The 15,002-nt window shown below is 45.1% G+C and overlaps 1 protein-coding gene across 12 annotated transcripts in view; it reads right to left on the bottom strand.

Moving 5' to 3' along the window:
* The window catches only part of TULP4 (TUB like protein 4), a 278,355-nt gene that overhangs the window by 23,830 nt on the left and 239,523 nt on the right, over positions 1 to 15,002 (bottom strand). For all 12 annotated transcript variants that reach the window (XM_078370392.1, XM_078370390.1, XM_035297062.3 and 9 more), the window contains 2 exons: positions 7,063 to 7,287; positions 5,337 to 5,571 (listed from right to left, as the gene is read on the bottom strand). In XM_078370392.1, coding sequence (XP_078226518.1) covers positions 5,337 to 5,571; positions 7,063 to 7,287 — 460 coding nt within the window. The remainder of the gene's footprint in view (positions 1 to 5,336; positions 5,572 to 7,062; positions 7,288 to 15,002) is intronic.

Genomic DNA, 15,002 nt, shown 5'->3' with positions numbered 1-15,002 from the left:
TATACACTCTGAACCTGCTCAGGCTACTATAACAAAATACCATAGACTTGGGTGGCTCCAATAATAGAAATTGTTTCCTTATACTCTGAGGCTGAAAGTCTGACTAGGGTGCCAGCATGGTTGGATTCTGGGGAAGGCTCTCTTCTTGGCTTGCAGCTGGCTTCTCCTCAGTATACGTGCAAGAGGAAAGATCTCTCTTTCCTTGTCTTTTTATAAGGCCAACATCCTATCACATTTGGACTCCACCCTTATGACCTTCTTTAATTTTAACTTCCCCTGCTGGAAGTCCTATCTCTCAATACAGTGACACTGGGGGTTAGGGCTTCCCAGTGTGAATTTTGGGAGTGCCATGGGGGCACAATTCAGTCCACAGGATTCTACCCCTGGCCACTCTCAGACTCCCATGCAAAATATATTTCTTCTATTCCAAAAGCCTCCAAAGTCTTCTTATTCCAATATCAACTCTAAAGTCCAGAGTCTCCTTATTCCAATATCAACTCTAAAGTCCAGAGTCTCATTTAAATATCACCTAAATCTGATTTCGGTGAGACCTGAGATACAATTCATCCTGAAGCAAAACTGGTCTCCAGCTGTGAACCTGTGAAACCAGAGAAGTTACGTGCTTCCAAAATACAGTGGTGGGACAGGCATAGGATTGACATTACCATTCCAAAGAGGAGACCCTGGAAGTATGGAAGTGGTGACAGGTTCCAAGCAAATCCAAAATCTGGCAAAGAAAATTCCACTGGATTCTGAGGCTTGAGTGCAGGTCCTCTTTGGTTCGATATCCTGTCCTCCAGGCCTACTGGGGTGTCAGCATCACCCTCACAGCTCTGGCAGGGGTCCCGCCCCCAAGGCTCCGTGCAAAGGCCATTTGGCCTGCTGAAACCGGGGAGGTGGACCTGATGATCTCTGAATCACTTTGCATGGTTATTTTTTCCTCTTCTTGAAGAACGGTACATGTTAGTGGCCAAACACCTCCGTGGTCCCAGCTGGTCAAATATAACAAGTCCAACAGCCTTCCTTCCTCTCATCCTGTTTCCATCCACTTCAGTTCAAACTGGCAGTTATCTCTGCTCATATAATTTCATAAGCTATTTATCAAATGACAGTCCAGCCACAACTTTGGTGTTTTCTTCAAAATGTATTCAGTACTTATTTTTTTGCAATATGAACAGCCTAAACATTTTCTAAATCTAAATCTTCATCTTTTATCGTAACAATTCCTTCTTCCATTCATGTTTCTCCTTTTGCATTTTACTATAAGCTATCGGGAGGAACCAAACTGCTCCTTCAATACCTTAGAAGTCTCTTCAGCTACATATCAAATTGAATCACCTGCAAGTTCTACCTTCCACGAAACACTGGAACAGTTTACCCAAATACTCTGCTTTATAAAAAGAACCACCTTTCCTCCAGTGTTCAATGTGTTCTTCATTTCCCACTGAGACCTCACCAGAGTTGCCCTTAGCATTCACATTTCTAGCATCCACCTCCGAACTCTTCCAGCCTCGATTCATTACCCGGTTCCAAAGCTTCTTCCACATGTTTAGAGACTTGTTACAACAATACCCATTTCTTGGTACCGAAATCTGTATTAGTCAGGGTTCTCCAGAAAAAAAACAAACAAATCAGTATTATGTGTGTGCGTACGTACACACCCGCACACACACTCTCTCTCTCTCTAACTGGCCCATTAGATTATGGACGTTGAGCAGTCCCAAAGTTAGGGTGCCGGCACCTGCTGCCTGGTGCAGACTTTGCCCTTGGCTTGCAGATAGCCACCTTCTTGCTGTGTCCTCATATGTCCTCACCTTGGTGCTCTGGGTGGTGAGAAATCTCTTTCTCCTTCTCTTCTCATAAGGCCAGTAACTAAATCAGATCAGGACCCACACATAGGAACTCCTTTAACCCTGATCTCCCCTAAATGTTCTACCTTCACATTGAGGGTCTGGATTCCAATACATGAATTTTAGGGGAACATGATTCAGTCCATAGCAAAATCTGACTAAATAAATTTTCTTAGAAAATGTGTGGGCCAAGTGCAATAGCTCATGTCTGTAAATCCCAGCACTTTGATGGACCAAGGCAGGAGGATTTCTTGCAATCAGAAGTTTGAGACCAGCCTGGGAAACACAGTGAGACTCTGTTTCTACAAAAAAAATTAGCCAAGTGTGATGGTGCATGCCTATTGTAGTCTTGGGAGGTTGAGGTGGGAGGACCACTTGAATCCAGAAGTTCAAGGTGTGCTATGATCATACCACTGCATTCCAGTCTGTCTCTAAAAAAAAAACAGGGAGGTGGCAGTGGTAGAGGGAAGTGGCTGGGCATGGTGGCTCACACCTATAATTCCAGCACTATGGGAGGCCAACATTGGAGGATCTTGAATCCAGGAGGCTGAGACCAGTTTGGGCAACACAGGGAGCCCCCATCTCCACAAAAATAAATAAAATAAATTAGTCACATGTGGTGGTGCACACTTGAGATCCTAGCTATTTGGGAAGCTGAAGTGGGAGGGTTGCTTGAGCCTAGGAGTGTAAGGCAACAATGAGCAATGATTGTACCACTGTACTCCAGCCTGGGAGACAGAGTAAGACCCTGTCCAAAAAAAAAAAAAAAAAATTACTGGGACTCAAGGTATCTACTAAAAATATACACCCTGGTAATTTTGAGGAACATATCTGCCAAGTCACTTGACAGTGGATCACAAACTTCGGTGCATAAAAATCACCTGGGAATTGCACTCCAGCCTGAATAACAAGAGCGAAACTCTGTCTAAAAAAAAAAAAAAAAAAAAAATCACCTGGGAAACCCATTAAGTTGCATGTTTCTAGGCCCCACCTGGCCCTAATGAATCATAATCAAAGGGTGAGCCTAGGAACCTATTCTTTAAATAAGCATCCCAGGCGATCTGCATGGAGCTGGTGATGCATGGAACACATTTTGAGAAACAATGATATGGCAGCCTGAATTAATCAGCTTTTAATGATAAGAAATTCCTGGACAGGCACAGTGGTTCCTGCATGTAAATCTTAGCACTTTGGGAGGCCAAGGTGGAGGACTGCTCGAACCCAGGAGTTTGAGATCAGCCCGGGGAACATGGCGAAACCCTGTTTCTACAAAAAATATAAAAATTAGCAAGTGTGGTGCACACCTGTAGCCCCAGCTGCCCAGGAGGTGAGGTGGGAGGATCACTGGAACCTGGGAGGTCGAGACTGTAGAGAGCTGTGATGGCACCACTGCACTGCAGCCCGAGCATCACCGAGCATCAGAGCAGGACCCTGTCCCATCATCCCCCCAATAAAAAGAAAAAATCAATTCCTGGTTTCTCAACGTCAGGACTCTCTTCCTCCTCTGAAACCATTTGTATATGCCATTCAGGTGGCAGTCATATCGTGCCTTGTGACCTATCTTCTATTTGTGTCACTAGGTATTGAAATCTTGATTTTTTTAATTAAACTTTTCAAGTGCTTACATTGTCTTGTCACCCAAAAGGGTTTCGAAACTCCTTGAAAGCAGAGATGCCCTGGTATTGTTTAATAATAGGAGACTCAAGTACCCCACACAAGGTAGGTACTGACGAAGTATCTGTCAGTGTGCTTTGCTTAATAGCTTTTAATTCTTTTAATCATAAAAATAGAACATCTTATTCCCCCAAAGGACTGTGGGCAACTGAGTGTGTCTGTTTGATACGAGCTGATAAACATGAACAAGAAGGAAGAAGGCATTTGGGGTAGCCGGGTCAGGCTTCAGGCAGGCCTCGTTTTTGGGTGCTCCACAGCACAGCCTCCTGCCCTGCCCACTTCTTCAGTGAAGGATTTATGCACGCACGGGGAAATAAACAAGCTCATTACCTAAGTTATCGTCAATATTTAATCTCAATACAGATTTTATAAAATTGTACCCAGGGGAGGAAACTTAGACATCGTGAGAACACCTGCTGCAAACCCGGGCTCAGGGCCTGCCCCACAGCCCCCACCTCAGCCATCTCTAACCATCAGTAGCCCTTCTCCTTTCCCTGAAACCATGTTTTCCTCCCATGTGAACATCTGCTTCTCTCTTGCCTGTTTTTCCCACTGCACCCTCCCTCCTCCTGAATCTGTCCTCTCCCTCCTTTCAGTCTGCCTCCCTACCAGCCCCAATTATGCTAGTTGCTTTCTTTGTTCTTGGTACCAGCTTGTCACATGAGTCAAAAGACAGGAAAAATGGACTAATAGCTAATATTGACAAGTAGTGTTACTGTTTTCAATTTCTCACGGTAGCATGGGTAGTAGAGTGTCACTGCAGATGCTGAGTAAATAAAGGCTGCCAGGCAGAGATGGGGCAACTGTGTACAGCACTGAGTACAGGTCGAGAGTGAGCAAGCCCACCACACTGTGACTTGGGATGACTGGTTGGGCCACATGTCACACTAGCTCCAGGCCGTACTGAGAGACGGCCTAGACTAATGGGCAGGGGAGTGAACTGGAGCGAGGAAGTGGCAAGAGGAAGCATGAACGAATGCAAACAAATCCAAGTCCACTGGGGGCACAAAGACGACTCAGTTCCCTCCCCCCAGGCCCACAGAATTCAGTGGGGCAGAGCCTGGAGCACAATGACTAAGTGTGCTGTTCATTCTGCAGTAGGTAGCGGGCAGAGTTTCACAGGGAGGTGGCAGACGGAGCCGGCAGTGACTGATGGGTACACGGACACTAGGCTAGCACCAAGTGGCACACATACACACAAAAGAACAGTCCCTTCCCTCTGAAGCTTATGATCTAGGATCCCAGAGAAGTGAGCAGGGAGCATCCTGAATACATTAACTGAGCAATGAAAATCATCGTAGGGAAAGGTTTTCAGAAGGACAGGGTGATCGTCATTAGTAATCAGCTAAAGGCAGTTAACACTGGATTAGGGAGGGGCAGGAGGCTGAAGGTTTGAAGATCTTAATTTTATCATCCACTCTGGGAGGGCAGGGACTGTATCTTGTTATTATTTTCAAGTTGCCTCGATATTACAGAAAGGCACTTGATGAATACTCAGTAACTGTGAAGAGGAAACCCTCACTCCCAGGAGGCTGGTGCCAGCTTCCTCTGGCCTGAGAGCCGATGGTTCCTCTACCCACAGCCCCAGCTATCCAGGCTCATGGAATATGATTAAAAACCTGTCAAAAAGTACCTTTAGAGAACTGTTCATTTCAATGGGATTGTGGAAATGTTGTAGCTTCAAGGATGTTCCACACTAGCCACCGCAGGCTCACATTCCATTAGCAGGCATTCTCTTTGCATGGGGTGTAAGGCCTAACAGCCCATGCCCACAGAAGAACAAGGCCCCCTTCCCTCAGGCAGGTGGCCCACCTGGTTTGCTATCTGTCCGTGGGTCCATGATGACGAACTCCGGCCGCAGCTTGCTGATGCGCCGCCCTTTGAGGATGGGCACGAGCCCGCCCAGGTACTCCAGGTAGAGTGTGTAGCATGGGCCACCCACCTCCGGGTCGTCCTCTGTGCGCTTCATGGTGCAGTGGAGTCGCTCGTTGCCGGCTGAAGGGTAGCTGACAAAGTCTCTCATGTTGTTAGGATCTGGAATTGGGGGCTGGAGGATACGGGAAGAAAAGGAAGAGCTGGGACTCCAGAGAGGCAGAGAGGGAGAGAGCAGCAAGAGGCAGGTCAACTAAAATGCCACTGTTTCAGAGAGAGCACAGGCTGGGGCCCTGGGGACAGGCTATGTGGTGTAGAACAGTGATTTACAATGGTAGGTGCATATGAGAATCTCCTGGGAGCTTTCAAAACATATCTAAGCCAGGATCCCACCTCAGACAATGAAATCAGGATCCACAGGGGAGCCCTGGGCATGTTTTCCGAGGCTATATAATACACCAGGGCTGAGATCCGCTTGTGTAGAACCAATAGTATAAGGCAACTTGAAAAAAAAACAAAACAGCCAGGCGTGGTGGCTCACACCTGTAATCCCAGCACTTTAGGAGGCCAAGGTGGGCAGATCTCCGAAGCTCAGGAGTTCGAGACCACCATGAACAACATGGGTGAAACCCCTTCTCTATTAAAATACAAAAAATTAGCATGGTGTGGTGGTGCGCCTGTAGCCTCAGCAACTCGGGAGGCTGAGGCACGAGAATTGCTTGAGCCCCAGAGGTAGAGGTTGCAGTGAGCCATGATCACACCACTGCACTCCAGCTTGGGCTACAGAGTGAGACTGTGTAAAAAAAAAAGAAAAAGAAAAAAAGAAAATTAGACTTTAAAGGGGCACACGTTCTTAGGACCTCTTGAGTGCTATGTCATGAGCAAAATAAATAAATAAACAAATAAATAAATATTTTTAAAAACCCCAACAGATTCTAAAACTTTGATTTAAGAAGACTTTGTTTCAGAAAAAAAGTAACCAACAAATGGGTCTGCTACTCAGAAGCAGAGACAGATAGAATACAAAAGAGAATCCCTTGGGAAAACCCAAGGTTAGGCGGACCCAGACTTGAGCAGCAACTGGCAGATACCTTCTACACGCTACCTTCTAGAGTTCTCACTGGTATAAAAGGTGGCTGACTTTGAGTGCTGTGTGGGGTGGCTCTCCTCAGTACAGTGCTGAGAGCAGGTCCTAGAAGTGAGCTGTGTCTGACCCTGACTTTTCCCTCAACTAGCTAGGAAGCAAGTTACTTCACTTCTCCTAACTTGTTTCCTGCTTTCTTAAGTGGGAATAATGGCAGCATCTGTCAGGAAGTCAGGACCGAACAAGATAGATTTTTAAAAATTAACTGGTGCAATGCTTAGTATATAGGAAATGCTGAAGAAATGGTAACCCCTTTGATTTTCAGAGGGACACATAAATCATGCCAGGAATACCAGCTTTGCTATGAGAAAGACAACAGCCACCACACAGAACGAATCTCTCGTGGACATGGACCATGATGTTTGGACCGACTGTAGACCTGGCAGCACATGACAGGATCCTGCGTAGCTGCACATGGCCCCCTGTGTGATCACTCTGGTACCCTCACCTGTCTCTGCCCTGGTTCTGTGAGGAGGCAGCACAGGGGAGGGAGGGAGAAGAGGAAGGTGTGGAGGGCTTTACCTTGATGGTGGGGATGAAGGCAGTGGAGAGGTAGGAGCAGAGGCGGGGGGGCAGGGTCAGCTTGCTGACATCCTTGTCCTCACGCAAGGTGCTGGCGATGGCCTGCTGGCATAGCAGCTGCAGGCTGGACACCCGGTGCTCCACACGTACCACGTACAGGGCCGGTCCTGATGCCATCAACAGCCTCGAGTCCCGATGACCCCAGCAGATGGAGATGATGGGGCGCTGGCAGGTAGTGAGGGGAAGACAATGGGTAAACTTTTGCTCTTGTGGGAAGCAAGAAGGAATAATGCACACTTGTCTTGAGCAAAATAAACTAAGTTGTTTTGAGCATACTGATTTTAAAAGCACAGTAGAGAATGTTAGACGATATATTATGAAAATTCAGTATGTTTATTAAAAATTGGTTAGCGGGCTGGGTGTGGTGGCATAAGCCTGTCATCTCAGCGTTTTGGAAGGCCAAGGTGGGAGGACTGCATGAGGCTAGGCGTTCAAGACCAACCTGGGCAATATAGCGAGATTCTCATCTCAATAATAAAACAAAATAAAAGTAATCAGGTCCCCAGGCCAGAGCATTAAAGCACTGGAATGATTTTATAAAGTTCACTTACCTGTATTATATCTCACTTAATTTGGGGTCATGAAACCTGACTGAGCTCTTGGGTAGTAAGGTTTCTACTAGCAGAGGCAATTACCTTGTGGTGCAGTAACCCATATTCCTTACTGAAGTGCTGGTTACCTGGATTCAAATTACCCCGGGGTGGTTCCCATGGCTTGGGGAGGTGGTGATGAGGCAGACCAGATAGATGGCTCTTCCCTTCTGTCCAGAGTCAAATCAACACTGGACTTGGGTTTACCAGCGGTGTGACTTGGGGACTATTCCCTAACCCCTAAAAGCCTCCCCCTTTTCTTATGAGTCAAATGGGGGCTCTGTGAGGATTACAGGAGGTGATGGAATCACAGCCCTTCTGGGACCAACACAGGTTATAACCCACAGTCACTGCATTTTCAGCCACCCTCGGCACTGACAGGGCAGGGAAAGAAGCTCCCTGGAAAGGTGATTGAGGAGAACACAGTTCCTACGGCAGCCTCGCTAGGGTCATGGCCATCACTATCTCTGAAAACCAGGCCAAAATGCAGATACGCAATTTAGAAAATTCTTGTAACAATTAAAAAAAAAAAAAAAATCCAAAGCTGAGGGGTGCCATCTAGCCAAGGAAGAAAGACAGGTGAAGGGTCATGACGGAGAAGCAGCAAGAGATTTGTTCATTCTGATCCTGACAGATAGAGCACTAATTTAATGAGGTCTTGAGGGGTTTCCAAGATCACAAGTGGGAACACCAGATCTTTTTTTTTTTTTCTTTTAGATGGAGTCTCACTCTGTCACCCAGGCTGGAGTGCAGTGGCACAATCTCGGCTCACTGCAACCTCCGCCTTCCGGGTTCAAGCAATTCTCCTGCCTCAGCCTCTCGGGTAGCTGAGGTTACAGGCACGCACCACCATGCCTGGCTAATTTTTGTATTTTTAATAGAGACGCGGTTTCACTATATTGGCCAGGCTGATCTTGAACTCCTGACCTTGTGATCCACCCGCCTTCGCCTCCCAAAGTGCTACAACTGCAGGCATGAGCCACTGCATCCGGCCTACCAGATCTTTTACATAAATACAGATAGGAACAGAATTTTCATGACACTTTAGTGACAAACATCAAGATAAAAGAAACATATGAAAACATGAAGGCACAAGTTTCAGGTTCAGCTAATCCTGGTTTCAACTTCAAAGCAAAATTCAAGGCTGAAGATCATTCATCTTCCCTTTCTGTCACATGAGACCAGGCAGCCGCAGGGTGGGATGATGGCCACAGCCCCAGTGGAGGGCCGTTTGTTGGCCATGGTCTGGAAAACTCAAGTCTAGGGGCTTCTGGGACACTTTCAGGATGTGTCTCCTTATGAGATGATCCCACACAGGGGTAGGCCCCATAGAGGGGCCTATTAACTTACAGAAAGACATAATCACTGCTGAAGACAGGGCAAACTAACACACAAAAAATACACAGAAAAATTTCTCTTCTATCACCAACCCTAAAAAGTGCAGCTTAGGACAGAGTCTCTATTAGTATCAAAATCTTGCTTAATCTTAAAGATACACTCCTGTCCCTTTACCCTTGAGCCTCTAAGACAATATTCATAACTTAGAGCTCAAGTCACAAAAAAATGGTTTAATTTTTGTTTTTAACTTTTAGATTCAGGAGTACACATGCAGGTTTGTTATACAGGTAAACTGTGTGTCACAGGGATTTGGTGTATAGATAATTTCATCACCTGGGTAATAAGCATAGTACCCAACAGGTATTTTTTCTGATCTTCTCCCTCCTCCCACCTTTCATCCTCAAGTTGTTCCCCCTCCCAGTATCCATGTACTCTTGTTACTTAGCTCCCACTTACAAGTGAGAACATATGGTATTTGGTTTTTTGTTCCTGCGTTAGTGTGCTACAGATGGTGGCCTCCAGCTCCATCCATGTCCCTCTAAAGAACATGATCTTGTTCTTTTTTATGGCTGCAATGGTATTCCATGGTATATATGTACCACGTTTTCTTTATCCAGTCTTCTGCTTATGGGCATTTAGGTCGATTCCATTTCTTTGCTATTGTGAACGGTGCTGCAATGAACATACATGTGTACGTGTCTTTGTGGTAGAACAAACAGTCCTTTGGGTATATACCCAGTAATTGGATTGTTGGGTCAAATGGTAGTTCTAAATTCTTTGAGGAATTGCCACACTGTTTTCTACAATGGTCAAACTAATTTACACTCACACTAGCAGTGTATAAGCATTTCCTTTTCTCTGCAACCACACCTACATCTATTATTCTTTCATTTTTTAATAATGGCCATTCTGACTGGCATGAGAAAGTATCTCATTGTGGTTTTGATTTGTATTTTTCTAATGGTTTGTGATGTTGAGCAGTTTTTGTATGCTTGTTGGCTGCAAGTATGTCTTCTTTTGAAAAGTATTTGTTCATGTCCTTTGCCCATTTTTTAACAGGGTTGTTTGGAAAAACAGCTTTCAATCGGCACAACCTGACTGGCCGCAGAAACGTCAGATGCTTCTTCCCTCTAATTTCCCGTTCCTCTTTAGTCCAACTCTCTGAAAGGCAGATACTCTGGATTTATCCTCTGCCCCCTGCCCCCGACTCCTAGTTCTGCTTTTCGTTGTATCTATCTCTATATATCAGTTGATGACATATGCTACATAAAATTATCCTAAGTATGTGTCTCATGTGTCTTTGTACCAAGAACTTAAACCACTCATACAGACCTTTCATACAGATGAAAATCAGCTCTGTTACCTTTATATGTATAATTACCACGATCATGACAAAAAAAAAACTTTGTCTGAAAAACTATATTCCAATGGCAAGCACATCAAATGCTCACATACTGTATCTGCTCTACTCTCCCATATGGATATCATTAGTCTCATCTAACATGAGGTAACAGAGGCTAAGAGAGGTTAGGTATCTCGTTACAGTAATAAATGGTGGAAGAGCTGTGATTCTCATCCATCCCCAACTCCACCACTGGTCCTTATCTTACTTACTCTCTGAAGCGTCAGCATACTGATAACACAGCCTAAAGAATGCATAATACCCCCCTGAAAAATTTAACCATCTGTCAATCACATATAAAATAATGAGCCCAAATGGCCCCTTAGTCCATTTGGTCAAGGCTACTTTACTCAGAAACAAACCAAACATGTCTACAGAAAAGGCAAATAGACAAGAAGAGAAACAGGCTACTTATACCACACATAAATAAATGATCTGTGAGATTCATGATGGTGGAAAAGAGCCTGCAGGTAAATAGCCAGGTAGCATTGTTAGATGAACATGGAACACAGTTGGTGGCACATCAGGAAGGTGAGGGAGGACAGTGTGATTTCAAACCAGGTAGCACATTCGTTCAGACGAGTTCATTCTCAGCCAGGGAGGAGTGAGAAGACTTGAAAGATTAAAGGACGGAACACTAGAACCTGGAGCAAAAGGGCTGAAATTATTCAGCCTGGAGAAGTGATACCTGCAGGGTCTCAAAGGAATAATTATCTGGGGCAATGTGACCAGAAATCCCCTCTTCTAAGAGTGGGACAAGCATACCAACACAGGATTTTATATTAAATTAATTAGGCTACAGCACTCATTTACTTGCCCATGTCAGTGAAACCTTACTCTGGGGAAGGGGGAGAAACCCTGATTTAATTTAGTTTGTGTAGCATATAGTCCATGTAAGATGACACAGCAGCAAAATAAATGCTGGTACCTTTGCCATAATAATTTTTAAGACGGTGCTAGGAAAACAGGAAAGGAGTGACAGATAACGAGAACTGCCCCTCCCTCTTGTCTGAAGAGTTTGGCTCATCACTGACCCGGGGAAAATGAGTGACTGTGATCACTGCTTGGTCAGAGGTCAGGCAGCGGGGCATGATTTCTCAGGACCCCTGTAAGTCCACAGAAAGTCCGTCTGCTGTTTACTGGTATTTCAGCCTAAAAAGCTCTCTATACAAATGTTCTGTAGTTTTGGTTAAGAACAAAAGTCCAATGAGGCTAACTGCACATGGCCATAATCACAGAGTGGGGCGTTCACTAATACTAGTCCCAATTTCACCGCCTCACCATCGTCACTTTCCATCACTCTCTCCTCTAGGTTCACAGGTGAAGGCAGAACGTGAAGCCACTGTCTGCTGGCCCACAGATCTCACCCATGCTGAGGCTTTCTGTATCCTGAAAGCCTCCACCTACTGAGCTGAGCCACAGCAGAATAGCACAGCTCTTCAAAGCTCCCAGACTCCTGTTTCTGTTTGAACAGCTGCTGTCTGCTAGGGAAAAACTCGGCTGAAAGTTTGTGGTCTTAATCTTTTTCTCAAATCACATAAAATGACTATTTTTAAAACTGATGGCTAGAACTGTGAAGCAGATGACATTCAAATCTTAATTTGCATAGGGAGGTTCACACATTTTACATGTCTAAATCCGAGGCAAAAGCGCAAGAAACTGAGCTGCATTTCAAGGAGTGTGAGTCTGGGGGAACAGGGAGAACCTTGCTCAGCTGGAGAGGACGCGCTCTAGCGGCCCATGGAGGCGGGCAGGTTTCTCCTCTGGCTTCTCCCCCTCAGTGCTAAGGCTGAGCCCTAGAAAGGAGCAGGGGTGGGCTGGCTCTGCCTCACCTCCCACCATGGAGTGTGTCAATCAAGGCCCAGCGCCAGCTCCTTACTCTGACACCTCTCCTCCTGTTACTACACAAGACACGCCATGTATCCAGCCAATCATTTTTTTAATCTACTGAACTGTTAGTCGTTAAATAAATATTTGTGCTGGGCGCGGTGGCTCACACCTATAATCACAGCACTTTGGGAGGCCGAGGCGGGTGGATCACGAGGTCAAGAGATTGAGACCATGCTGGTCAACAAGGTAAAACCCCGTCTCCACTAAAAATACAAAAATTAGCTGGGCATGGTGGTGCGCGCCTGTAGTCCCAGCCACTTGGGAGGCTGAGGCAGGAGAATTGCTTGAACCCAGAAGTCGGAGGTTGCAGTGAGCCAAGATCATGCCATTGCACTCCAGTCTGGGTAATGACAGCGAAACTCCATCTCTAAATAAATAAATAAATACTTCCTAAATGTATACAAATGGACAGACACATGCTAGTTATAAGGGAACTGACAGTGAATAAAGTACATTCCCTGCCCTTGTGGAGCTTACATCCTGGCGTGGCAGGGAGAGAGATAAATACAGGTTAAGTCTCCTTAATCTGAAAATCTGAAATCCAAAATGCTCCAAAATCTGACTTCTGGAGTGCCAATAAGATGCTCAAAGGAAAGGTTCATTGGAGTATTTAGAATTTTCACATTTGGGATGCTCACCTGATATAATGCAAATATTCTGATATCCAAAAAAATCTGAAATCCAAAGCAATTCTGGTCCCAAGCATTTCAGATAAGAAGTACTCAACGTGTATCTTAGAATCTGTGATAGGAACCTCTTGATAATGTGAGGTAATGAAATTCCATGAAGTAAAAACAGTGCTGACAGAAGGCCAGAGCAAGAGCAAGGGGGTCCTTTTGAAGAGAGGCAGCAGGGAGGCTGCCCTGGAGGTGGTCTGAGCAAAGGCCTGGTTGACAGGAGGACTCTATTTAATTGTAATTGAAAGCTTCCTCACTATATTACTATTTTTGTATATAGCAGTGAGTTGGAGTCTTCTAAAAAGGAAGGAGGAACAAAACCCAACGACACTGGTCCTGGACAGGGAAAACAGGCAGTGCAAGCACAGGGTTTCTGGATGACTGAGGCCTTGGGCTGAAGACTGGCTACCTGGCCACTGAACAGGCAGATTCCTGGGACAGTCAGAGGCTCTCCAGTCTCCTTCTCTACCCTTTGTTTGTTCTTTCTGTAGCTCCCTCTAAAACAGAAGGGGGATCTATCTTAAAGAAAATGCACCTAGTAGGATGAAATGTTTTATGTTTATATAAACATGTACAAAATAGTTACTTTAAAACAGATGAAGAGCCAGGTACAGTGGCTCATGCCTATAATTCCACACTTTGGGAGGCTGAGGAAGGAAGATTGCTTGAGGCAAGGAATTCAAGACCAGCCTGTGCAATACAGCAAGACCCTGTCTGTACAAAAAAAGTTTTCAAAACTAGCCAGGTGTGGTGGTGCACACCTGTAGTCCTAGCTACTTGGGAGGTGCAGGCAGGAGGATCATTTGAGCCCAGGAGGTTGAGGCTACAGTGAGCTATGATCATGCCACTGTACTCTAGCCTGGGAGACAGTGAGACTCTGTTTATAAAAAATTTTTAAAAAGCCAGGCACAGTGGCTCATGCCTGTAATCCCAACACTGTGGGAGGCCAAGGCAAGAGGATCATTTGAGGTCAGGAGTTCAAGAATAGCCTGAGGAACATGGTGAAACCCTGTCTCTACTGAAAATACAAGAAAATTAGCCAGGCTTTATTGTGCGTGCCTGTAGCCCCAGCTACTCGGGAGGCTGAGGCAGGAGAATCACTTGAACTTGGGAGGCAGAGGTTGCAGTGAGCCAAGATCGTGCCATTGCACTCCAGCCTGGGCAACAAGAGCAAAACTCTTGTCTAACAACAACAACAACCGCCACCACCACCACCCAGATGAAGTTGGTGATTGGTCACCATGAAACTCTACATTGGTTGGAGCCACAGACAGTTTTGAATATGAAGTTATAATTGGCTACCAACTAAACTGTAGTTTAAAAGCTACAGCGTTCAGTCAACCAAATTTCAGTTTTAAAGGAACACAACCATCCTTGTATTTTGTAAGCAGACAACACCTATGAAAGCCCTTCTCATCTATTTACAAGAAAAAATGGGAAACGCACAATAGTGGCAACTCCAGGAGAACACGCAGAGTTACTATGCCAAAGAATGCAAGTCTGTTTTTGCTATAAAATTTGCCACCAAGAGTACAGAAGTCCGTGACCACACAGGCAATCTCTTATTTGATTTTTAAATTCCCACTTCTTTTACCACCTTCTCTTTTAATTCTTTACCCAATATCTCACATCAACAACTGAATCTTACAGAATATAGGGTGACTTCTCCACTGACCTCCAATGCCAGAAGTCCATAAAACAAAACAAAACAAAAACCCGGCCCTAAATTACCGAAGCCTACACACTTCAGTCAGTGGTGCTAACTCTAAAGCCTAGTATACTTTCAGATATGCAAGAATATATAGAGAGTCACAGATAACAGCTAATGAAATAAGTTACAGAATTTTACATTACAACATGTAGGACAGGAAGGAAAATAAATTATAGCATATTTTCCTTAGAAGCGCTCCAGTCACAAGTATTCCGGTTACAAGTAAATCAAGAGACTCATCTTTAAGCTCTGCCGCTGCTACAAGTTGGTCC

The sequence above is a fragment of the Callithrix jacchus genome, chromosome 4 (assembly GCF_049354715.1).
Source record: "Callithrix jacchus isolate 240 chromosome 4, calJac240_pri, whole genome shotgun sequence".
In the NCBI taxonomy this organism is placed as follows: Eukaryota; Metazoa; Chordata; class Mammalia; order Primates; family Cebidae; genus Callithrix; species Callithrix jacchus.
This window is presented reverse-complemented; position numbering and strand designations above follow the sequence as displayed.